Raw genomic sequence first — 26,159 nt, forward strand, 5'->3', positions numbered from 1 at the left:
CCTTCCGCATGCGGTGCAGGTTGTCATTCGTCAAGAACATAATATCGAGTGACATTTTGTGAGTCAGAACTCAGAGGCGTAATCCGGTAAACATTATCACTGAATCACAACAATACACTGATAACTGTCATATTTTTTTGGAGAATATTCTTATTTAACTTTTGTTTATTGAACATCGTAATGCATTATCAGAGAGGAATGTTATGGTTATGCTGCGTGCGCGGGCGGCCCGCACCGACTGGCGCGCGTGCGTTCGCGATGCGTGAAACCGCCCACAGGGAAATCGCAGGAAAATTTCAGACGAATGCACAGTAGATACTATAGCGGTGATAGTCGGCCTCCTATTCATAGAGTCCGGGGTTCGCCGTTCCATCCCGTGCACTATGTCTAACTTTTCGGAGTTATATGTGCGTTAAAAGCAATTAATTTATATCACTTGAATTAACGGTCAAGGAAGACATAGTGCGGAAATCTGCATGAAGGGGTTTTAGTAGGTAAAAATCCTACATAACGTACCCCCTATTTAACTCCTGTACCTGCTTGGGTCTTTAGTCACCAGATGACAATTCCCCAGGTGTTTTTTTTTAAATTGAAATTAGATAATGTATGAATATTAGGAACACAATAAATAATTTTCCAGTTTTCAATGTTCATGGTGTAAATGAGACTTGTTATAACAATACATAAACAAGGCAACTATGGGCAGAACTAGCTATCAATTATCTAAGTCCGTCTAATTACTATCGGGCTCGCGTCGAAAGTGGAGAAAGTACGGGAGCGTAAAAACGTACTTCATCAAGTGCGATAAATGTTTGCGATGATTTACAATAAAAAAATGTCAATCTTGATAAAAATACCGTAGTGGCCTACAGTAAAATATAGGAAGATCACGCAATAATATAATTTAAAGTCGCTGTTACTTCTAGTATTTCTTATGGTGAAAGCATTATTAAAAACGGTTCAATAATTTCAGAGTTTATCGATTACAAACAAATAAACAGACAAATTTTTCCCCTTTATAACGCCTTTGTTGAATCGAGGCTGTTTGACCTGTTGGCCATTTAATTGCATGTGTTTGTTACTCTTACAACTAACCTAAAAATATCATTATCATAATCAACCCAACGCCAGCCCACTACTACGCAGGAGTCTCCTCTTAGAATGAGAAGGCCTAAATTACAGCCAAGTGTGTATTGGCAAACTTTACACACCTCTGAGAACATAATGGAGAGCTTTAAGGCATGCTGGTTAACTCAAGATGTTTTTTTTTTTTCACTGTGTTCTATGTGTTTTTTTGCAAGTAATATTTAAATGCTTAAAACGCACATAACTCCAAAAAGTTAGAGGTGCGTGCCCAGTTTCGAAAGTCAACTTCCCGCGTAGGAGGCGCTAGGCTATCACCACTATGTTTCTACTCTCAAAGATACCTAATCTAAAAATGATATATCTACCTAGTTAATCCATAATAACAGTTATTTTCGCAACATCTAGAATAGAACCGGCCTCTACAAAAACTACGTCATACCAATGTTCAGTGCACGTGCAATTATAGTACCTACCTCAGATACTTTCTGCCAATTAGTTTCATTTGATCTCGATATCTGCTCGCGCATACACGTCCGCTTGCTTTAAGTTAAACTACGGAAACACTAAATAAACCATAGAGCTACCACGGATGACCTAATTAGCTATTTAATTTGTTTATGAAACGTAAACAATGAGAAAATATCTCTAATATGTACCGGCTAATCTTAAGTTAAGTGTAGAGTTTTATCTTTTCTATTCTTTATTGAGTTAATATTTAGATTCATTTTCAACAATTAATTTAGTCACTAAACTTAGGATACAAGATTAGCTAGCTATCTAATGCTTCATCTTACATTAAAAATATTTTAGTTAGCGCAATTCGATATAACAATGATTAAAATGTACGTAAGTAAGGCCGCGATCAGACCTGTAAGTTTTACTTACGTTACGTTACCTTGACAAAGTATTGACAGAAAATTTACAAGGTAAATTTACTTAAAACAATGTTTACAATTTACATTACTAAATATTCGTAAGTTAATCATATGAGCTACTACAGGTGTATCCGCGAGGAAAATATGGCTATGTGATTGCATATTATTTTGACATGAATCAATGAAAATAATTTCTAAGAAACAATGTTCGATGATTAATTAGATTTTGCGTTTTTGCGTTTTTGCGTTTTTGCAAATTGTAATGATAATAGACCACTTATTACACAACTATTTAGATACCTATTAGAGATATGTGTATATAGTAATTAGTTTTCCCTTTCACGGTTTGCTGTTTTTAGTTTTTTGTACTAGTTTCGTTATAATTTGAAATAATAACTGGTAAAGCATTAGTTTAACGGTATAATTACTTATTGTAAATCTAATTTCCTGTTTACCGAAATAATTACACGTGAATTTGATCTACATAATGTATTTAACAAAAAATAACTACGCTAAAAATAAATAAAAATCACTCTAAAACCATCTTCGCATTATTGTCTTTCTAATGAAACCGGTTTGGGGCACATCGTCGATTGAATGGTTTCAAAGTATATAACGGACAACGGTAGAAACATTTTTGGTGTTTTGATGACACATGAAAGTCAAAATCATGTTGTACAATATTATTATGATGCATATTAATTTATGCGCATGCTTCACAATTCACAATAGCAGTAATGGACAGTAGAAATTGCAAACGTTTATGTTTTTGTGGAGATACTTAATGTTTTTGGTTTCATAATAAAAAAAACCGGCTAAATGCGAGTCAGGCTAGCTCACCGAGGGTTCCGTAATACAGTCGTTTTTTTCGATATTTTGCATGATAATTCGAAAACTATGATGCCTAAAAATAAATAAAACCTGTTTTAGAATGCACAGGTGAAGCCCTTTCATATGATACCTCGAAAATTAAAAATACTAATTAATAGTTAAAAGTACAACAATAATTTAATTTTTTGTGTGTGATGTAACCACAAATTCACGGTTTTCAGATTTTTCCCCTTACGTCTGCTATAGGATCTACCTACCTGCCAAATTTTATGATTCTAGGTCAACGGGAAGTACCTTGTAGGTTTCTTGACAGACAGACAGACAACAAAGTTGTATAGAAGCAGGCGTTACTTTGCGGAAGTCCATGATATAAAATGAACCAAAAGCTTAATTTGCTGTAATCCGCTGAAACAGGTCGAATCTGTATGATTTAAAAACACACAAATCCTAAAAACACACTCGACGCACGTTTCGCCCCGACACCGGAGCATCATCAGTGGATTACAGCAAATTAAGCTTTTGGTTCATTGTAGACAACAAAGTTATCCTATAAGGGTTCCGTTTTTCCTTATGAGGTACGGAACCCTAAAAACATGTGTTATAAAAATGTTCATAATAAACTCGTTTACGGTTTATAAGTTGTAAACCACCAACGTGGAACAGTTTAAATATAACAAGACTTTTAATAGAGCGAGGTTAATTAATAAATCTTAGACGCTGTATTTCTTGTGCTTGCAATCTTTATTGAGCAATTTTGTCTAGATACGTTAACAGTTAAGAGTATATAGGAGTATATATACCTATTTATATGGATTTGTTTTTAAGGTCCCGTACCTCAGAAGGAATAAGGGAACCCTTAGGATAGGATCACTTCGTTGTCTGTCTGTCTGTCGTTCCTTAAGGTATGTACTTCCAGTTGACCACTTATCATGAAAGACAGGTAGATAGATAGATAGATAGATAGAAATACTTTATTGCACACAAAAATATTAATAACTATTACAAAAAAACTAAAACTAAAAAATAATTGTATGCAAAGGCGGCCTTATTGCTCACAGCAATCTCTACCAGGCAACCTTTGGAGAAAGGAGAAACTAGGTGTGTAGGATAGTACTTACACGCAATACAGAAAAATGAAGTAGTATAATATTATATAATATAATTAACTATTTCAGTAATACATACATAACTATCATACATATACATAACTATTATAAATATCAATATATATACAATCCATAATAGAAATACATATATATATATATATAACTACATACCTACATATATTATAAAAGACATACATATAATACCTATGATGGAATAAATTGACTATTATGGCATCGATAAGTATAGTTCTTTAAGACGATTTTTGAATATGGGCAAGGATTTCGAATCCCGGATATTTTTGGGCAGAGCATTCCACAGTTGTACAACATATACTGTAAAAGATTTCCCGTAGAATTTTGTGCAGCTACGTGGGGTTTGGAGTTTGTTATCTGTGGATGAGCGTAAATTCCTGTCGCGATAGGCAGCACCAAGAAAAGTGAAGCGATCTTTAAGGTACGAAGGAGTGTGGGGAGCATAGAGGATAGAGAAGAGTAAGGTGAGTGCGTGGAAATCCCGACGCCGTCTAATTGTCAACCATTTAAGGCGCGTACGGTATTCGGTGATGTGGTCAAATTTCCTTAGTCCATAAATAAATCGAATGCAAAGGTTTTGCAACCGCTCCAACTACAAGGTAGGTAGGTTTTATAGCACAAGTAAAGGAAAAATTCAAAACCGTGAATTTGTGGTTACATCACAAATAATAATTCAAATTCGAATAATAATTTACGAAACCACATCATAGGTGGCGTTGTCCGGTGATTAAGCTTGCACCAGGTCAGGAGTGCACGTCGGGCTAGGTGTGGGATTAAAAAGTGTTATTTCTTGTATGGTTTTGTTTGGTATTTCGTTATGGTACGGAACCTTCGTGTGCGAGTCCAATTCGCACTTGACCCTTTGTTTTTGTGTAGTGTGTGTGTTTTTTTGTAGTAGTCCTAATAAAGAGGAACAATTCCATCATACAAATAGGATTTTCAATGAAAGCTCTCAGTGGATTTAATTTCTTCCGACATCTTGAACAGTTATCATCATATTCAAACAAATTAACACAAAACAATAATAAACTATGCGTATAAACCTTCCTCTTGAATCACTATTTATTGATGAAAAACGCATTAAAATCCGATGCGTACTTTGAATGTTTTGTATATCTAGCAAATATGTAGCTGCAATTAATTACTCTTGATGGAATAAGTTAAAGTGGAATTGAAGTATAGGCGTAAAATTTAGGCGCGTTGGGCGTTTTACGATGCAAGAAAATCCAAAAAAACACTGTTTTTTCATAGTTTTAAGTTTTTACTTCTGTCAGCACTTAATTTAAATTTTTTAGGGTTCTATACCTCAAAAGGAAAATAGGAACCCTTATAGGATTACTTTGTTGTCTGTCCGTCTGTCTGTCGTGTCTGTCAAGAACACCTATAGGGTACTTCCCGTTGACCTAGAATCATGAAATTTGGCAAGTAGGCTGTGCTTTGCGGTGCGAGGTTGCCATCTAGCACCTTGGGACCCCAACATCTATCAGTTTTTTGTATTATGTCCCCTGCCCAATGCCACTTTTCGCAATCCCATCGTTGAGCTATATCGATTGCTCTGGTTCTACGGATCTCCTCATTTCTGATTTGATCACCAAACTCCAAGCATAGCTCTCTCCATCGCCCGCTGAGTGACTCTGAGCTTTCTTTTCGAGGCCCATAGTTAGCGACACCATTCATAGCTAGGCCCATAGTTCGGATCCGTAATTTTTTTGGACGTGACATCCCGAAACATCTTCACTTCGTGCCGCCAATTAAATCGATAGATCACTATTGCGCAGGCACAAAGTTAGCAAAGTTTACGTGAAACAAACTCACCTGATATTCATCGTCGACAGCGGAGTCAAAGGTCTCCCTCAGCCTCGCTTCGCCTCGCGCGTCGGCTTTCGCTGCCAACTGCTTCTCTCGGAGCGACGTCCGCCGCACCGACCGCACTCTAAACAAACAATACTGCTGTTGAATGCCTCTTAAAATGACGAAATTGTTGGTTGAATTGTGTAAGAAAAACGTATTGATCGTCATCGTAATCGGTAACAAATTCTGCCTCGTGATTGGCTGTGAAAAAATATAAACTACGAATCAATTAATCAAAGGGCAGAATTTGCTGTCAATTACGATTGCTGTCTATCGGTTTTACGAAATATGTGCCCTGTCCATTGCCACTTCAGCTTCGCAATCCGTTGAGCTATGTCGGTTACTCTAGTTCTCCTACGGATCCCCTCATTTCTGATTTGACCACGTAGACATTCCAATCATAGCTCTCTCCATCGCCCGCTGAGTGACTGAGCTTTCTTATGAGGCCCATAGTTTGCTTATATGTGAGAACGTTGATGCAGAAGCGTGATCACGAGCTAATATACAGATTTGCCTGTGATTTGGCGTCGCAGCTTTGCCAGCCACGTTCCCCGCGGTGTGTGCGGAGTGGAGTGGTTGTGGTGCCGGGTTGCTCGTGTACCGCTTCAGGGCGTCGCCACTCCCTTCTCCATGAATGGAATGTGCGCTGCGCATCTTGTAGCCACAAGCGTAAAGAGCTTCCGATACGGTTAAGCACGTAGATTTCTGCTTGAGTCAAGCATTTTGACCGATTAAAAAGTTTGCTTGATGCTTGATCGAAGCATTTACGCACTTGATACGATTTTATATTTTTGCTTGACGCGCCAGCAGCTTGATCAAGCAAAACAAATCTACGAGCGCCTTGACGTCAACGTCAAGCCGCTTAACCGTCTCGGAAGCTCTTGACAATCTGCGTCTCCATGAACGAGACTCTCTCAAGCTTACCTGCTTGTAGAAGCGGTGGAGGAGGACCGCCTCGCCGCCCGCAGTCGCTCCCCGGCCACACTGGCGGCGCGACGTCGCACTTCCTCCTGCTCCACCGCCAGCCGTAAGATGCGCCCGCGCATCTCGCCCTCTTCGCATATATCTGTGCAGGCGAAGAACTTTTTAACACCAAAAAACTTTTTTTTAATGGAATAGTAATAAAGTGATGTATATAAGTAACGTACCAGCCGGCGTTTCATCGTGCTTATTCCTTACATTGAGATCAGCGCCATATTGTACTAACAGTTCCAAAACTTCCAACTGCAACAAACAAAGATGTGTGAATAATGCAAACAGGTTGCACATACGCCTTGTAACTACACAACACGATACATTTGGTGCCGGAAAATATTTCTGGAGATAAAATCTTAGGATTTGTTTTGAGTTTAAGTGTGGGAATAGCAAATGTGTTTTGACATTAATATATACGTACAACATTTTCCAATTCCACACAGACAAAAAAAATATCATAAAAATATACTCATATCATACTCATAAGCACACTCTCACACACGCATACACACTCACATACAATCATACACACACTGTTGTAATTTTATTTTATTATTGTATATACCTACATTTATTCTAACTCTATTCTGTTAAAATAGTTTAATTATAATTTTAAGTAATCTCTTTTGGCCTTCTGTTATACCTAGATTTAAATTTAAATAATAATTATGTATTTACGCTGTTGATTACTTTCAAATAAACAAAATAAAATAAAAAAATAAAACAAATGCTGCGTCGTCGTTGTCAACTGATAAAAGTCCACAGCTGGACATAGCATGTCACGGTTTTGCGCCGCCTGAATCCCGCGGCTCCCTGCAACCCGTTTGATGTCGTCTTTACGCCTAGTGGGGGGTCTAACGACGCTGCGCTTTCTGGTTGCATTACAGCACCTTGGGACCCCATCAAAGAGTGGGCGACCTTTTCTCTTTAAAACTCACATGTCCCCAGCAAGCGGCGGCGTGGACCGGCTGCCACATGTCGTGGTCCACCACGTCCGTGGAAGCGCGATGCTCCAACAGAAACTCTACCACTTTGATGTACCCGTTGGCGGCTGCTACGTGCAACTGAAACAAAGAATTTAAGATTAGCTAGAAGTATAAAAATCTATTTAAAGTTACTATACACAACATCAAAAATAGCATATTACATACAATCAAATACAATCGTAGTTTGACAGCTACATTTGTTAAAGTTAACTATTGACAAAAATAATTCCTGGGGGCCTACCACTACGGTTAGAGGTACAAAATTATTTATAGACATTAGTCTATACCAAATTTTTTACTGCTTGTAGCTTGGCTACAATCAGACTTGCTAGCAAGTGAAGATGGCCCCTAAGATGGATTGCCTAAAAAATGCCTTGAAGGTAAAAGAGTAGCTATAAACAAAGGTAAAAGAGGAACCAGGTCAAAAGTTTTTGGATACACTACAGAGCTACTAAGAGATGAGCATGGCGAAACTATAAGGGTTCCAGGTCAAATAGTTCTTGGATATACTAGAGCTACTAAGAGATGGACATTGCGAAACTATAAAGGTTCCTTGTTCATTGCAGAGCCCTGAAAATGAAACTTTTTATCGAATTAGTATGCTAGAAACTACTGCGAACATTGTCACAAACAATCTCATAAACATCAATTGAAAGATCAAATAGACGATTGCTATTATTGTCGGTAACTCGATATTGTAATTTGTATCAGCCAAAGATTGTAACAGTAATGGTCTGCTCTAATTGCTACAAATTATAGTTATAATATTATGCTAAAATGGTTCAATGAAGTCATAGGACGAAATTAGATTCTACTAGATGATGGCCGCGACTTCATCCGCGTGGATTTCGGTTTTTGAAAATCCCGTCGGAACTCTTTGATCTTCCGGGATGAAGAGTAGCCTATGTCCTTCCCCAGGATGCAAGCTATCTCTGTACCAAATTTCATCAAAATCGGTTGAACGAATGGGCCGTGAAAAGCTAGCAGACAGACAGACACACTTTCGCATTTATAATATTAGTATGGAGTATGAATTTGTAGTCCAGTTCAGTCTTCTTTCAAAGTGGATATTTATTGTTCGCGACAGGTCGACATGGCAATCGGGCTATGAGGTCAGCCGTACAGGGAAGGACGCCCCGCACACCCGCACAGTCAGAGTTTTAGTGTCTGTCTGTCTGTCTGCTAGCTTTTTACGGCCCATCCGTTCAACCGAATTTGACGAAATTTAGTACAGGAATAGTTTGCATCCCGGGGAAGGACATTGGTTACTTTTCATCCCGGAAAATCAGAGCTCCCATGGGATTTTTAAAAATCTTAATCCACGCGGACGAAGTCGCGGGCATCATCTAGTACATGATAAGATACTTGCCAACGTCGCACCCTGGTTGTCCCTAGGCTCATCCAAATCCATTCCCTGCTTCACTAATTCCGCTACATCCATCAACATTTGCAATTCAGTAGCCGCCCGCGTTTCGTCTATCAACCTCTGCGTGACACCCCTAGCTGCCATTTCACTTTCTATCGCGTCTAACGTTCTTTCTTCTTCACAGATATCGTATGGCATGTTTCCATCGCCGTTCACAGCGAGAAGGTTGGCTCCGCGTTGTATTAGTATCCGAACTAAGTTTAAGTTCCCGCAAGTGGCTGCTGCGTGTAGGGGTGTCCACTTCTCGCTGTCCTCTGCGTTGACGTTGGCCCCGTTGTCTAGAAGGAGTCGCATCATAGCTTCGTTGTTGTCTATACAGCACTGGTGGAGAGCGGTCAGGCCGTCTTCGTTCGTGGCGTCAGGAGTTACGCCGCGGGCGAGTAATCGTCGTACTGAAAACAAGATTAAGTTTATCTTTAGTGATAAATTCTAAATTTTATTTCTTTACTTACAAATATAATTAAATATCCAAAAGTATTGCACTCTTGAAGCCTCATTTCTTCCTAATGTGGCTAATTCTGTTGTATACAATTTCTACACTAAATTAATTAATGGCCGGTCTAAATCTGTTGTTATCCCTTTTATATGCTGCCTACGGAAAAAGATAGCTTTAGATTTAGACCTGTCAATTTAGGTTAGTTTAGAGATTGTGTACAACAAACAGAATCAGCCACATTGTCGGTCGTGTAAGTCGGTTGCACGAACTATTTTGTACTGCAACTCTGCCAATATTGTACGCGCAACCGACTTCAGTAGCAGTAGGAGCTAGGTATTTAGGTATAAAATACTGTTTTTATCAATTTAGTAAATAAAGTTCAAACCCTTAAAATTCAGGTCAAGTTCTATATAGAAATTAGGATTCTATAAATAGATCGATTTCGATTCAAAGTTGTAGCATTATTGATTATAATGTAACTTACTGTAATATATAATGTAACTAACTGTACAAGTTTCATTTCAATCATATCAGCAGATTATGCATGATGAATGTATTATAACGTTTAAAAATATACCTACCTATCTATTAGTAGAAAAAAGTATTATAAACCGTATTTTTTTTTAAATGCTGTATCTAACTAAGAATATAGACAAATTAAACATGACCAATTCCAAAGTTTCTCTTTCAAAAAGATGAAGAGCAATACTTGTTAAAACCATCGACTAAAATAAGGTAAGGAATTCAGCTTTATAGCGACAAAAAAGAGGAATCTTGTAACACATTATTAAATTAACATATCGTGATAGTATAACCTAAGGCTAAGTATAACACAACCAATGACATCACCCATGTATGGGCACAGCTATAAATATAAGCTTTGCGCTAATCTCACATTCGCTGCGAGATTTACTTTGCAAATGATACCAATTAAGCTATTTATGACTTATTTATATTTTTGGTAAGTCCCTAAAATTATCTTTGAATGTAAATAAACCATGATATCGGTGTTATGCGTTTTAAGCAATTAAATATCACTTGCTTTAACAGTGAAGGAAAACATCGTGAGGAAACCTGAATGCCTGGGAGTTCTCCATGATTTTTTCAAAGTGTCTGAAGTCCGCCAATTTTCGCACTTGACGAGCTTGGTGGACTATGAGAACTGAAAGGAGACCCGTGCCCACTGGAGCCAGTAGTGGGCCAGCGATGGGTTAAGATAATGATGACGATGAAAGTCGAAAATCAGCTTTTTCACTTCTCATGCTCGTTAAATTATTCTTTATGCCCAGTATAAGCGGACTAAAACTGCCTTTTATGCTCTGTGCTAAGTGTTGTATGGAAATTTCTATAGTGCCTAAGCCTAGCTGGTACTTGATTGATGTAAGATACAGTTGGTGTCACGTCATAAGGTCTCCGACCTTGAACTTGCGCAGTGGTTGATATATCGATTACGTATTTGGTGTCTCGTTAAAAGGCCTCTGACCTTATACCTGCGCAGTGGGTGATTTATCAATATATGTATGTGTACACAATGACCAGAAGAGGTGAAGTATGAGAGTGAGCTCACCCACTGTTCGCGGTCGCGTATCAGTGTTTCATTTCCTCGCAATCGAAATGAAAAGCAGAGTGTATAACTCGGTCATAAAACCCATTTTATGCCCTTGTTGTACAATCTACTACTTTCAATTGACGTGAAAGTGCACTTGACGTCATTGTGCCATAAGACACAAAATAGAGATAAAAAAATTACCTTCGTCGATGTCATTCCTCGCAGCGCGGCGGCTTCTAGCAGCATGACGCTATCGCTGAAGTATATGCTACGTTTGTTAATCATTTCTCGCTTCGCTCGCGCCTTTACCTTTTCCTTTTGTTACCATTTACTCATACCACTTACCTATATTTATGGTTTAATACCAAGCTAAGCAAATATCATCATCATATCAGTAACCCTGTCTTCAGCTTTCTTCATTCAATTTATTCGGACAAAATATTTAACAAATATAATCACCTTCATCGATGTCATTCCTCGTGACGCCTCGAGCAGCAAGAAAAGTTGTAGTTCAATCCTAAATTTACCTTCGTCGAGACTCAGAAAGACTAGAAGCCAGAGCAATCCTTAAAAAAATTACCTTCGTCGATGTCATTCCTCGCGGCGGCTTCTAGCAGCATGACGCTATCACTGAAGTATATGCTACGTTTGTTGCTCTTTTCGCGTTTCGCTCGCGCTCGCGCCCACTCCTTTTCCCTTTGCTGCCATAGTTTTAGCTGCTGCATGCGGCGTCTGTAAAAGGCAAAAGCGACTCTTATAAATCGGTATGAGGCGTAGGATTGAATTTCGTCAATTAGTTACGATTGGATTTAGGTATTGTAATTAAGAGAATGAGATAGGCTTTAGCATAAGGCTTCACTTGTGAAAGATTTTTAAGTAATTATATAAAATTTTCAAAAATTATATTTTTACATTTTATATTATTTTCTAAGATTATCTAAATGATAAAAGAGCGTGGATTAGACCTGCAGCTCGTTCCGGCAACGCACAAGACTGCAAATACTATTTTATACATGGCATAATCTTGTACCTATATCAAATATTTGAAAAGGCCAACCGCCGAGTTTTTTGCTGGTTCTTCTCGGTAGGAAAGGCATTCCGAACCAGTGGTAGATGCATCCGACTATTCGTAAGTACTTGTAAAAGTTTATACGAATAAAAAAGATATTTTTTTTAAAACCTTGAAAAATTAAATCGTCTAAGCATAAAACTCATAATCGATATGCTCCTACAGTATACGGATTAAGGAGTTGGAACTTATCCTTAATCCTGAAAAGCAATTCATTGTTGATTTGTCAGTATGAAATTGGCATCAACTACTATAGAAATTTTTGGTTTTGTATTGTATACAAATTACACAGGCGGATAGAAGGAATAATTGGACAGAGCGTGCGGTGGCTCGCAATAAACGACAATATTTGTTTAAACTGTTTATTGCCACGACCGCTAATGTGGAAGGCACACATCACAAGGCCAACCCTGCAGAACATAGGAGCATTTATGTAAATGTTACAGTTTGGATCGAATGGTGGAGAGTTTTAATAGTATAAGATTTCTTCTCGCAAAACTCAAATAATTTAAGTATGTAGATTGTAGAATTGTAGATACCTTACTTATTCGAGTTTTGTCCCATATTGGCAAAAAAAGAACACTTGAACCACTCAAGGCGGTCACTGAAAATCAGCGTTGGGGCGTCTGGTACCTCAGATATTCGCCATAGAGGTTAGTGTCTGAGGGGGCCCAACAACGCCTCAACACAGGCTGAATGGCCTACCTGTACGAGGTTTTGCACTGCTGTATAGGACGCTATTACCTACACCATGCCAGAGATAATATATTAAACAAGTTTAATATATTATCTGTGACCATGCATATGATACCTCGAATAAACATTATTCTATTCTATTCATAAATGCGAAAATAAATCTATCTATCTATATGTTATTTTTAGGGTTCAAAAAAGAAACCCTTATAGGATCACTTCGTTGTCTGTCTGTCTGTCGCGTCTGTCAAGACCCGTCAAGGGAAAACCTATGTAACGCGTAAAATTTAACTCCTCACGCGCCATTTTAACTTTTTGTGTCCATGTCAAAAGTACGATTTTAGTACTTATTTTAAAGGTGAACCGTGCTTATGACACGACAATTGACCCAAAGGGTTAAAATGGCGCATGAGGAGTCATTTTGTACGGACTATAGCGTAGGTTCTTTCGAGTGACCTAGAATCATCTTTGGCAGGTAGCAATATCTGTCATCCGCCAAAGCATTATCCACCCCTTTTACATGCATATCCTCTTTCACGCAATTTATCCAACTTTTCATTGGTCTTTCTCTCCTGTTTTTTCCTTCCACGTGCATATTACTTTTTGACTCTTGATAAACTAATATTTTTTATCAAGCGGATTTCTGATAAATAAAAATATTTCCACTAACTCACAGTTGGTAATGCCAGTAATTTGATCAGAGTAGTCAATATCTTTTGCAATATTATTACGATAAAGAGTTAAAGACCATGTAAAGGTCAAGGTGCAAAAATAATATTGTCTTCATTTATCTTTTTTGCAGCACTTAATTGCAATAATTAGTAGAATAAGTAATGCATATTAACGGTTTACCTACTTTACTTAACCATTGACTGTCCTAGACAATAATAAGAGTATCAATAACTAAATATATAAAAGGAAAAGGTGACTGACTGACTGATCTATCAACGCACAGTTAAAACTACTGGACAGATCGGGCTGAAACTGACGTAGGCATCCGCTAAGAATGTATTTTTGAAAATTCAATCCCTAAGGTGTGAAGTGAAGTAGGTGTTTGAAATTTGTCTAGTCCACGCGGACGAAGTGGCGAACATAAGCTAGTTCGCTATAATCCGACAAAACACAGGCAAATCCGTATGGTACAACGTGCAAGATGCGATATGCACCACCCACTCTCCCACTACTAAAGAAGCAGGAAAAGCAAGCAATACACAAAACCAACACACAAACCCACGAAACATGTTCCATACATTTAATTCATTGCGTGTTAACCTTAACAAGTTCATAATATAAGTAGGTAATGTAAACTGGATCGATGCATAAATAACTGAGTGCCGTTAAGCGGAGAATTTTATTAAAATGAAATTAAAATATTACGTGTGTGTGCTTTAAAAATCAACAAGCCAGAGACGCATAACTTATCACACAAGATCAAAGTCAAACCGGTTGCGTAGAACGGTGACATGTGAGCCAATGTATCCAGGATAATATACGACTGTATTAGGGCTTGAAAATCGGACTACTTTTCAGCTCCGGTCGGGCTTCGATGCCCAGTGTTCCAATTCCGGAGTTTCGGCGCCATATTAAAAAATTGAATGTGAATAAATAAAAAGCGTTTGATTTAAATATTTTTGAAGTCTGTTAAGCAATTGAATGAAAAATAATTAGTAAGATTTTCTAGGGTTCCGTACCTCAAAAGGAAAAAAGGAATCCGAAAACCGTGAATTTGTGGTTACATCACAAAAAAATTGTGTTCATGAAAAATAATTAGTATTTTCAAAGATGACTATACCAAGTGGGGTATTATATGAAAGGGTTTTACCTGTACTTTTATTCTAAAACAGATTTTATCTACATTTTTGCATAATATTTTTTGATTTATCGTGCAAAATGTCGAAAAAATACCTGAGTACGGAACGTTCGGTGCGCGAATCTAAGTCACACTTGGCCGGTTTTTTTGTTATGTTTTTCATCGATAAAATTGTATAAGTTTTACCCTATTTCATTCGTACAATTTATTAACAGTCTCTACTGTATATTATGAAATCGCTGAAAAGCTTGATTTTTTTTTATATGAAAAAAAACTCCGGTAATGTTGACGACATCACATTTTCAAACGAACCTATAAAACCTTGCTATAATCCGCTAAAACAGACAAATAATGCTTTTGGTTCCTTGTATATCATGGACTTCCGCAAAGTAACGCTATACAACTCCGGAGTTATATACCCAAACCTGAATTCCGGAGCCCGAGCCCTAGACTGTATCGCTAAATCTTGAGTATCAATAAAACTGGAGCACTTACAACATTATACGCACTAAATGTAACATTCGTATCACTGTTATACGCAGGTATTACGATATTTTTCACAATCGGCATCCACGATTACCTTAGCAGAACTATTGAATATTGATTGCTCCAAAGATTTGCTTCATCTTAATAAAATCAGGTCGTTTTGAGACGTGAACGTCGTGATTTAGCTTTTAGCGGTCAATGTGCCTATACCAACAATACACTACGCGTGTATATTGCTTTCGTATAGTTATACCGGCTTCCCACGATGCGTGATATTGCGGACCGACGCGGACCAGCCTGCTTCGACGCACCATGGGAAGGGTATCGTCCGTGGTAGCGCAGACACGTCAATTAATACAGTAATTATAATACTAAATTACTATAATATCCAATGGCAAAATTGTAGGTTGGATCTACAAGCACATAGCTAGTAGCCTCTAGGCACCATAGCAATTTGCTAGCTAGCTGCGTTGCGAAACATTCGTCCTAAATATGTACCTAAGCGTATAATAATATAAAACGTACAATCAGTGTAATATGACTTAATATTCGCTGACGTAATACCTGGCCGACCCCGGTTAGAGACTTGCTAAAAGGATATATAATATAAACAATGCGAACTCTATAAAACACTTTAAATTGCTTCATTGACCCTGAATTTTCTTTCTGCTTACTATATTTAAACTTTTGTTTAAAAAAGTTAGCAGTCAGTGGAGAGTGGGAACTAGCGGACAGAAGAGAAAACTTAAAACTATGAAATAAGAGATTTAAGGAGCCGTTAGAAGGTACTCCGACTACTTGAACTATTGACTGCCGAAAGCATACTTGACACTCCAATAAAAAATTGAACCCATTGACTTATTATAGTAGGGTATAGATTTCGTTCACAGCGAATTCAACCTCTCAAGAGTAGGATATACTTACAAGGATTTGCATGAAAACAAAATCGTAAAATGTCGGCTAGGGACAGGGGAGAATGCTTTGTTGTGATTGGTGGACTCAAAGTCACATAAATATAGACAATGTGCGGAATGAGGGTACCGAACAGGCGTGGGCCAACTTTTATGCTAAGCAACTGCCAAAGCTTGGTGATCGGGGGTGTCCGGATAATTTGGGCGTCTATAGGTGCTGGTCTGTGGTTTCGTTAAAGAGCTAATTTTGAAAGCTAATAAAATTAGCATGTAGGTGACGCGACCTTGAAGTTTTTACCCACCTCAAAATCGCCCAACGTAAAGTACCTATTCACTTTAAAATTAACGCCCCTCATTGTTTTTTTGAATTCGTCAAAAAGTCATTTGCATAGATTTCTTAACCACAAGCAATGATGGAAATCAGTGTAGACTAAATTGCAAAATTCAGGTAAGTAATCCATTAGTTAGGTATACCATTGTATGAGTAGTTTTCCGAAAGTAAATATTTGAACTAACTTATGCTCGCGATTTCGTCCGCGTGGACTACACAAATTTCAAACCCCTGTTTTACCGCTTTAGGGATTGCATTTAAAAAAATCCTTTCTTAGCGGATGTCTATGTCATAATATGCATGCCAAATTTCAGCCCGATCCGTGCAGTAGTTTGAACTGTGCGTTGATAGATCAGTCAGTCAGTCACCGTTTCCTAATATATAAATATATTAAGACTAACCATTATTTTGGAAAACAATAAATTATGTAAGTATCTCGTTGGTAGGATGATTACACGTCAAATCCCCAAGCCAACATTGTTTATCCATACCAACATATTTTGTGGTACGCACGACGCACACGTAATCACCATCTTTTGTTTTGGAAAGGCTATAGGAATGTCACAAAAATTGTTTAGTAAACTCGCGCTCAAATCCTGTTTCTAATATTAGACGACCGTTAGACATAATCCATACCATCCATATCCATACTTAATATTATAAATGCGAAAGTGTGTCTGTTTGTCTGTCTGCTAGCTTTTCACGGCCCATCCGTTCAACCGACTTTGATGAAATTTGGTACAGAGATAGTTCGCATCCTGGTTAAGGACATAGGATACTTTTTATCCCGGAAAATCAAAGAGTTCCCACGGGACTTTTAAAAACCTAAATCCACGCGGACGAAATCGCGAGCATCATCTAGTATGAAATAAAATTGACATCAAATTCGCTGAAATTCAAATCTGTGACTTTGATCGATAGATCGATACGATTGATTGTTTACTCAGGATTGTTTACTTTTACTCGGTATTCTACAGGATATATTTGGGAAAGTGTGCCCAAGAACTTTTGACCTGGTTCTTCATTCATCTTTCTACTATCTACCGCAAGGTCGTCAAGGTCTGCCCTCGTACCCACTAATCGAAATTTCACGGACACGTAGGAACGAAGCGATTTGCCTCCTCATTTCTAATTAAAACCGCTGGGATATGGATAATGGAACGCCCGTCCAGCATCAGTTTTTCCCTCCACTTTCAATCTGGGTATTTTCAATTTTCTTATTTTCAATTATCTTTGAAAGTTTTTCAATTTTCAAAGTAATTTTAATATACCAAGTGGGGTATATTAACCTTACTTTGAAAATTGAATAACTAATTCTTTGTTCATGAACACATTTAAATTTTTTTTTGTGATGTACCTACAAATTCACGGTTTTCGAATTTTTCCCTTGCGTGTGCTTAGACATACCTACTTGCAAGTTTCATGATTCTAGGTCAACGGGAAGTATCCTATAGGTTTCTTGACAGACAGACAGACAACAAAGTGATCCTATAAAGGTTCCGTTTTCATTTTGAGGTAGGGAACCCTAAACTGTAAGCGCTGGCCCTTCCCGTCTACCGTACCTACCGTTACCGTCGCCGCGCGTTGTGTGATGTGGAGCTTTACGCGTATTACCATTTCTGCTTCGGCCTTTATATTTTACTGTTAATATACCGGGGTAACAGTTCGCCGGCATGCAATCGTAAAAGTGAAACCGTTTTCACTTTATATCACGCAGAAAACTAAAATATCATTCAGACACAAGGTTATGAGCACGAATTTATCCGTGTTAACTTGAGAAGAAATACTTACCTATTAAATTAGAAATTGACTTTTACATTGATAAAAAGAATTAATTAAATTAAACTGTTGTTTTCGTTACTTTTTATTGTTCCGTACCTCAAAACGAAAAAAAGGAACCCTTATAGGATCACTTTATTGTCTGTCTGTCTGTCCGTCGTGCTTGTCAAGAAAACCTATAGAGTACTTCCAGTTGACCTAGAATCATGGACAGGAAGGTAAGTCTTATAGCATAAGTAAATAAAAAAATCCGAAAACAGTGAATTTGTCGTTATATCACAAAACAAATTAAAATGTGTAGTATGGAACCTTTGGTGCACGAGTCTGACTCGCACTTGGCCGGTTTTTTTTTGTTATTAGTAGTTGTTCGAAAATATTGGAAAGTAGCTAAACTAAAAAAGAGGAGCGAATTGTTTGGAAGGTTTCTTAAAAACAAGGTAAAAACTAGTTAAATATACAAACTATAAATAGTTCATTTTATGTTAAGGTAGTTACTTAGTACTTACCTACGTGATCGTGGTTTTGAAATAATTATATAAAAAATGGCGCTATTTTTACAGATTATCATCGATTGAGCGATCGTTTCACATCTAAAGTTACAGCTATTGATTAAATGGCCGAAATTAATATAATCAATCCTTTCTTTAATCAGTCGATGAGTTACTTAGCAACGTTATTCTTTGTCGAGTCTTTAGAAAAATAACAATGTTGCTAAGTAACTTATCAACTGATTATAATTATAATTAGGTATCTATTATAAATAGTATTCATTTCGTCCGTATGAAGATATACAGAGTCCTCGTATTTTCTAGTCCTCGGAGTCCAAAACGGTACAGATGACACTCCCATCTGTCAACCCTATTCCTATCTATCTATGCACCTATATCATTCTAATCTGAACAAAACGCGTTCTAGCCGAGTCGCTTCGATACATCAACTTTATCTCAGAGTGACATCTCGATTGATAACAATAAACTATACATAGATAATTTAGTAACTTTGGCAATTCTTAACAATCCGTTCAAGCGAAATAAAAGAAATAAAACGTAAGCTATTAAAAGTAGGTCGACCTGTGTTTGCAATTTCTCTGGTTGGTCAAGACGACTACGCTTTCAATAAACTAGAGTAACTAGACTATACTTTTACAAAGTGTGCAAGATACATATTTGAATTACCTACTAGTTTCGAGTTGTTTATTGATTTCGAAGCCAATACAAGCCTACTACTTTGTCTGCGCAAAGCAAACCCACGCAACGTGGAATGTGGATGATTGCTAATCGATACAATAAATTGACGATAGCTAAACGTCCAGCCTAACAGCTGAAATTAATAATCAATCCTATCTGTACAGTTAGTATAAGATTTTATAGTTTTAAAAATACCAATCTCGAAATCGACTGTTTCCATACATCTACAGGCAGCGACACAGCGGAAATATTGCGAACTAAAGATGATCGAGTGTTTGCGAGTATAGCTTTCAACTTTACGATACCAATTACCATATAACTACGTCACCATCGAGAATGGTTTGCGTTTACCTACACCAATACCAATATCGAGTAATTTGGCAGTACGAGTCCTAAGTTTGACGTCCTAAAACTAGTAAATGACGTCATTTTCGCTTATGGATACGAGTCGATAGTCGAATTGTAATTCACCAAAAAATACTCGGTGAGAGAAGCGTGAAAGCTTATTGATAATTAAACAAAATGATGAATTTTAATAAGTGAAGAGCCTTAATTTGCCCACGGAGGCAAGGAGAATGTTTAGGAAGGCAGTCAAAGCTAACCGTCGTGATTGTGTAACTTAAATTTGGTTCAGTGGCGTAATTTGTGATGTGCGCAGTGTATCCGTCAAAGAAACAGGTTTTCACATAGCCCAAACCCCCCAGCAAGTGGAAGTGGCAGTGAACAATCCATGCCTGTCGTACTGGGTTGAGCATCCGTCAAAGAAACAGGTTCTCACATAGCCCAAACCCCCCAGCAAGTTGAAGTGGCAGTGAACAATCCATTCATGTCGTACTGGGTTGAGCATCCGTCAAAGAAACAGGTTCTCACATAGCCCAAACCCCCCAGCAAGTTGAAGTGGCAGTGAACAATCCATTCATGTCGTACTGGGTTGAGCATCCGTCAAAGAAACAGGTTCTCACATAGCCCAAACCCCCCAGCAAGTTGAAGTGGCAGTGAACAATCCATTCATGTCGTACTGGGTTGAGCATCCGTCAAAGAAACAGGTTCTCACATAGCCCAAACCCCCCAGCAAGTTGAAGTGGCAGTGAACAATCCATTCATGTCGTACTGGGTTGAGCATCCGTCAAAGAAACAGGTTCTCTGATGGACCGTCCACATTATAGAGTAGGTAGGTACCTAACGTGAAGTGGCTGAATGAGGATGCCTCAAGACTGGATGTAGAAGACAGACATCCGCAGGCTAAAATGATAGATAATGATAATAGTGCATCTCGGATGAATCATTTTGTGCAGCGATAGCCATGCCATCCATACATATAGCTCGCAGAATGCATTTACTGAATGTTAAGGTAGAATTGTAGCGTTAGAAGATCGATCACAAAGAGTATGTCATACCTTGATCAGTGAGGCAAAGGTAAGATATGCACAATTTATTACCTACCTAATACCTACATAATATTATTCTAAGCCTTATAGGTAGGTACATCAAACGTGTGGCTCAAATTTACTACTAAGTAGGTGCCTACTTACATTATTTTACCATCATTTAAAACAGTTCACCAAGAAGATTGATTCAATTATACATATAAGTTGGTACAGCTATATCTGATTGAAATCAACCCATTTTTTCAGCAGAATAGAAACCTAGGTAGGTACCTACCTACTAACTGAATATTTTCAAACTTATTCGGTACCTACCTACCTCATAGAGGCAGTAGGTAGGTATATTAATAAACATGCATACAATAACAGAAAATACCCACCTACTAGGTACCTACCATTCCTTGCATCCATTCCCAAACAAGAAATTAGGTACCTAATTTATCTATATATATACATATATAAAAGGAAAAACTGACTGACTGATCTATCTAATTGAAATTTGTGAAGTCCTCGCGGACAAAATCGCGGGCACAAGCTAGTATAGAAGGGTATAAGTTAGTATGAAATGGACCTACCTACCAAATTTAGCTAGCTTATTTATATAAGTATGTTTCTAAAATAAAATATTATTTTCAGGTTGCAGATCATCTATGGTACCTAACCTATACTTACTAGATTATGTTGCCTATCTTCCAGCTACCTAAGCTAGGGCCACTAAGACCTAACTTAATTCAAGAGTCAAGACTGCAACTAACCCGGGGGTCATCAGACTTGTAGAATACCTATATAATTTGAACTGTTTATGATGTACCTACTTAAATACACCTTATGAATTTTACAGCTGATGTAAAATACTTATATGCATACCTACCTACTTATAGTCTCAAATTTAAATAAAATGATTTAATTTGTTTTATTTCATCCTAAAAAAATAAGTTCTCAGATGATGCTAATAATAGTTAAAAGGTATCCTGGAATTTGCCTGCCTGGATATTTCCAGGAATCTATGATCAAAACTAAATTAAAATGACAGGTTTATGTGTGTATTGCTGTTCCTTTCATAAGCTCCCTGCACTGCAGAAAAGGATAGCAATAGATTTAGACCTTGTCTAACAGAATTAACCACACTGTCCCCAACTGTTTGTGCACCAAGTCTCATCAAAATCGGTTCAACACTTCAAAGATTAGCTCACAGAGCTTATTGAGAACGTAACAGGCAATCTTCAATTTTGTTTATTTGTATGAATAAACATTTTGAAAACGTCGTACCGCCTTGACGGGGGTAGCTGAAGTAAGAGGGAGGGGAGGGAAATCATTCCCTTTGGTAGGAGTGACCTTCCGCCGGGGACGTATACTTTTTAAATGAATTTTTAATTTTGATAAAATTGTCATTGACTTAAAACGGGCCTCGATAGGGGCGGCGGGGTAAGTCAACCCCTTCACTCCTTCAGCGAGAGACTCACTCACTTTTTGTATGGGTGAATCCAGAGACCCTCCGGAACGTCCCTATCTACTCTTTTTTTTCCTCCATCAAGGCGGCAAGTCTCAAAAGCTAGCCCGTTGTATGTAGGTAGGTATAAATTGAAATGCCTATAAAAGAATCTATTATGGCATGACTAGCTATAAAAACACTATGTACTTAATAGAAAAGCAGAGACAAAAAAACATTTTATTTACTATTAAATTTTTATATTATTATAAAACTGTAGTTTGTTGCGCAGTGTCACTGCACTTAGATGACTTATGAGGATCCTGTAGGGTGTAGTCTTGATGCAGCAATATCAACTTGCATTCTTCTAACAAAGTGGATTAGGTAGGTTGTGTGGTAATCCACAGGCTTTGAATTACTAACTGGTCCACAGGTATCACTGAAAAAATAGAAATTATTGATCTTTAATTTTTTAAATTGCTAATTAGACAATAACTGTTCCTCTTATTTTACTATCTATCTTAATGAGGTCTAAGTTTTATTTATAATATAAATAATAAGTGGATGATGCCCGTGACTTTATCCACACTGATTTCCGGGATAAAAGTAGCCTAAGTCTTTCTCCAGCATGTACTCGCAACTTCATTTATCTTGTGGGAACTGTTCAATTTTCAGAGCCTAGGTTATTTAAAAAATAGGCTATATCCATGCCCAGGATGAAAGATCTTTGTACCTTTCGTCAAAATTGGTTGAACGGATGAGCTGTGAAAAGCCAGCAGATAAATAGACAGATAACTTTTATGCATACACTAAAATACAGCTCAAACTCAAGGTCCCGAACTTCATTACATGTCTTAAACAAAGAAAACTTTATTGATTATTATTAAAGTGTAATATAGAGTTTCCTTTCTGTAATAGACTACCTAGATGTTTTATTGCAACTTTAACTTCAGTGTACCACAAGATTATGTCTAAAATGTGTTGCCATTTATCAAGCGGTCAGTAGTCAAAACTGTTCTAACAAATATAATAATTAATGATGGCTCAGCCCTTTTTGAACTCATTTAATGCTAGGTACCTAGTAGACAGTCATTATTTAAGTAGGTAGGTACATATGAACTCATTTAATGCTAGGTACCTAGTAGACAGTAATTATTTAAGTAGGTAGGTACATATGAAGTTATGTTATGATTTCACTATACTCTTCAAACCTGGCCACTTGTCTATGTGTCAGAATTCAGATCAAGAGATTTGTATTACCTAGTAATTAGTACATTATGTGGGCGTGATCCGAAGAGAGAGAGTAAACTTACTTAAGGTCGTCAGTCCAGCGGGTTGGAGGTCGTCCCACACTGCGCTTGCTGATACGCGGTCTCCACTCCAGAACACATCGGCCATCGGTTCTGCGGCAGACGTGGCCTGCCCACTGCCACTCCAGATTGCTAATTCGTTGGGCTATGTCGGTCACTCTGGTCCTCCTACGGATTTCCTTGTTACGGATTTTGTCCCTCAGAGAGATACCCAACATAGCCCGCTGAGCGACTTTGAACTTGTGTGTCCACGTTTCAGCGCCATACGTCATCACAGGTAGGACACACTCATTAAAGAATTTCGTCTTTAGGCTTTGGGGTAGCGGCGAATTGAAGACTTGACGAATTTTCCAAATGCTGCCCAGCCCAGCTGTATTCTTCTGTCAGCTTCCTCGTCGAAGTTGTTTCTACCAAAGTTGTATTACGTACAATAATATATACCTAATAATCAGTAAAACTTCAGTTTTCTACTTAAAACTAAAGCGATTGTTCCCTTTGTTTCAGTTTCTATGTTGGTTTGTTTTGATTTATTTTTTATTGACAATGACAGAGTAACAGACTAGAAAGCGGTAACTTTTTTTTAATCTGATGAAAATTTGGCTCTGGACACAAGTTTCTTGAGGTTTTTAGTGATCTTAGACAAATTACCATAGACACACATACCATAGAGTGTGCGGTGGGCTGTCACTTGACTGTCACTGTCACGCTGTCAATCTTCTGTCAAATGCGTCAGAAAACGAAATAATAAATGCCAAATTAAACAGAATGACAGCGTATATCTGTCTCACTTTTTTGCGAATGTGTAAGAGAGACAAATTGTGGCGAGAGTTGGACCATTGCGTATACTATTTCTTTTACTCGATGAGTCCAATACTGACTGTTATGGCCAACTCATACTGTGAGACAATACGTAAACATTGATAGTGAGGAGCAAACGAAACCATTAACGATAAATGCCTTGTTCAATCTTGTACTAACTGTACTGTAATCTTTCGACAAGACACTTAAACAACGTTGGTATTTGTTAAAAAAAGATCGTACAATTTTTAGGGTTCCGTACCTCAAAACGAAAAACGGAACTCTTATAGGATCACTTTGTTGTCTGTCTGTCTGTCTATCTATCTATCTGTCTGTCTGTCTGTCTGTCTGTCTGTCTGTCTGTCAAGAAACCTACAGGGTACTTCCCGTTGACCTAGAATCATGAAATTTTTCAGGTAGGTAGATCTTATAGCTGACATTTGGGGAAAAATCTGAAAACCGTGAATTTATGGTTAAGGTACATCACACAAAAAAAATTAAATTGTGGTCATGAACTAATAATTAGTATTTTCAATTTTCTAAGTAAGATAACTATATCAAGTGGGGTATCATATGAAAGGTCTTCACCTGTGCATTCTAAAACAGTTTTTTTGTATGTATCATAGTTTTTGAATTATCCTGCAAAATGTCGAAAAATACGACTGCAGTACGGAACCCTCATTGCGCGAGCCTGACTCGCACTTAGCCGGTTTTTTGACAAATAACAACGCTGCTATCGATCGACTATGAATAGATTGACTATTAGAGCCCTCGCCCACGGCGACTTTTTGTAGCGATGCTGTCGCGCGTTTACTAAACGCACGCCAGCATCACTACTAACGCGTGTTAGTCGCATTTGCAACGCGCTACTGCATCGCGACTGTATCGATGCAAACGCGCGACTTTGTCGGACGACATCGGGGGAAGAACGGAGGGAGGGTGGCGCGTAAATAGAGAACCGAGCATCAGTGCAACATTTTTTCTCGTTTGCATCGACACAGAAGCGCGACAATATCGCGTTTGCATCGCGACTGAATCTGAGACCGTGGGCGAGGGCACACAGCTAGCGACCGCTTCGCGACTGTATCGATGGGGACGCACGACAGCATCGCTACTATATCGCTAGATTCGCTACAAAAAGTCGCCGTGGGCGAGGGCTCTTAGTGCGCCTTCAAATTTACCGCAAAGTGTCGCGCGGAGGCAGCGCTGCGGCCGCGCTGCTTTATAAATCTATATAAATAAACACCCGCGCAGCGGCCGCGCGTCAGTTCATCGGTCGAAATTATATGGATTTACAAAGCAGCGCTCCCGCTGCATCCGTGCTGAGGCAGCGCGGCACATTGTGGCAGAAGGCGCACTTAATTTATTAATTTCGGCCGTAAGTCACTTATTGAAATACTATGGATATAGAGAGAGAGTGAAACCCACAGAGCAAAAGATATTACAATTAAGTATTACCGGGCAATAAACTTACCAAGTAGGTAGTTATATTACGAAAGATTTTGGTTTTCTTGAATTAAAATTGTAAAGCAGTTAAGTATTTAGCTTTCTTTTTTTAATTAGGGGACCTTGCCATAATTTATAGTTTATGTACAATGCTAGATGCTTCCCGCGACTTCGTATACGCGTGGATATACGTTCAAAATATCCTTCGGGAACCATGGATTTTTACGGAATAAAAGTATATGTTATCTCCATTCCAAACTTCAGATGTCCGGTAGTTTAACACACATACAAACTTTCACCTTTGTAATATTAGTGTGATGGTTCCTCTTAATCCTATCCTACTAATATTATAAATGTAAAATTGTGAATGT

At 38.0% G+C, this 26,159-nt stretch overlaps 1 protein-coding gene across 5 annotated transcripts in view; it reads right to left on the reverse strand.

Moving 5' to 3' along the window:
- MYPT-75D (Myosin phosphatase targeting subunit 75D) overlaps positions 1-26,159 on the reverse strand; it is a 50,108-nt gene that overhangs the window by 12,877 nt on the left and 11,072 nt on the right. For 4 of the 5 annotated variants that reach the window (XM_069503156.1, XM_034975154.2, XM_034975153.2 and 1 more), the window contains 6 exons: positions 11,735-11,886; positions 9,113-9,561; positions 7,696-7,821; positions 6,931-7,006; positions 6,707-6,848; positions 5,747-5,864 (listed from right to left, as the gene is read on the reverse strand). In XM_069503156.1, coding sequence (XP_069359257.1) covers positions 5,747-5,864; positions 6,707-6,848; positions 6,931-7,006; positions 7,696-7,821; positions 9,113-9,561; positions 11,735-11,879 — 1,056 coding nt within the window. In that variant the 5' untranslated portion in view covers positions 11,880-11,886. Of the gene's footprint in view, positions 1-5,746; positions 5,865-6,706; positions 6,849-6,930; positions 7,007-7,695; positions 7,822-9,112; positions 9,562-11,355; positions 11,453-11,734; positions 11,887-26,159 lie in introns of those variants that run through there. The other variant, XM_069503157.1, reaches the window with a different exon arrangement.

Source organism: Maniola hyperantus, chromosome 14 (genome assembly GCF_902806685.2).
Source record: "Maniola hyperantus chromosome 14, iAphHyp1.2, whole genome shotgun sequence".
Classification (NCBI taxonomy): domain Eukaryota; kingdom Metazoa; phylum Arthropoda; class Insecta; order Lepidoptera; family Nymphalidae; genus Maniola; species Maniola hyperantus.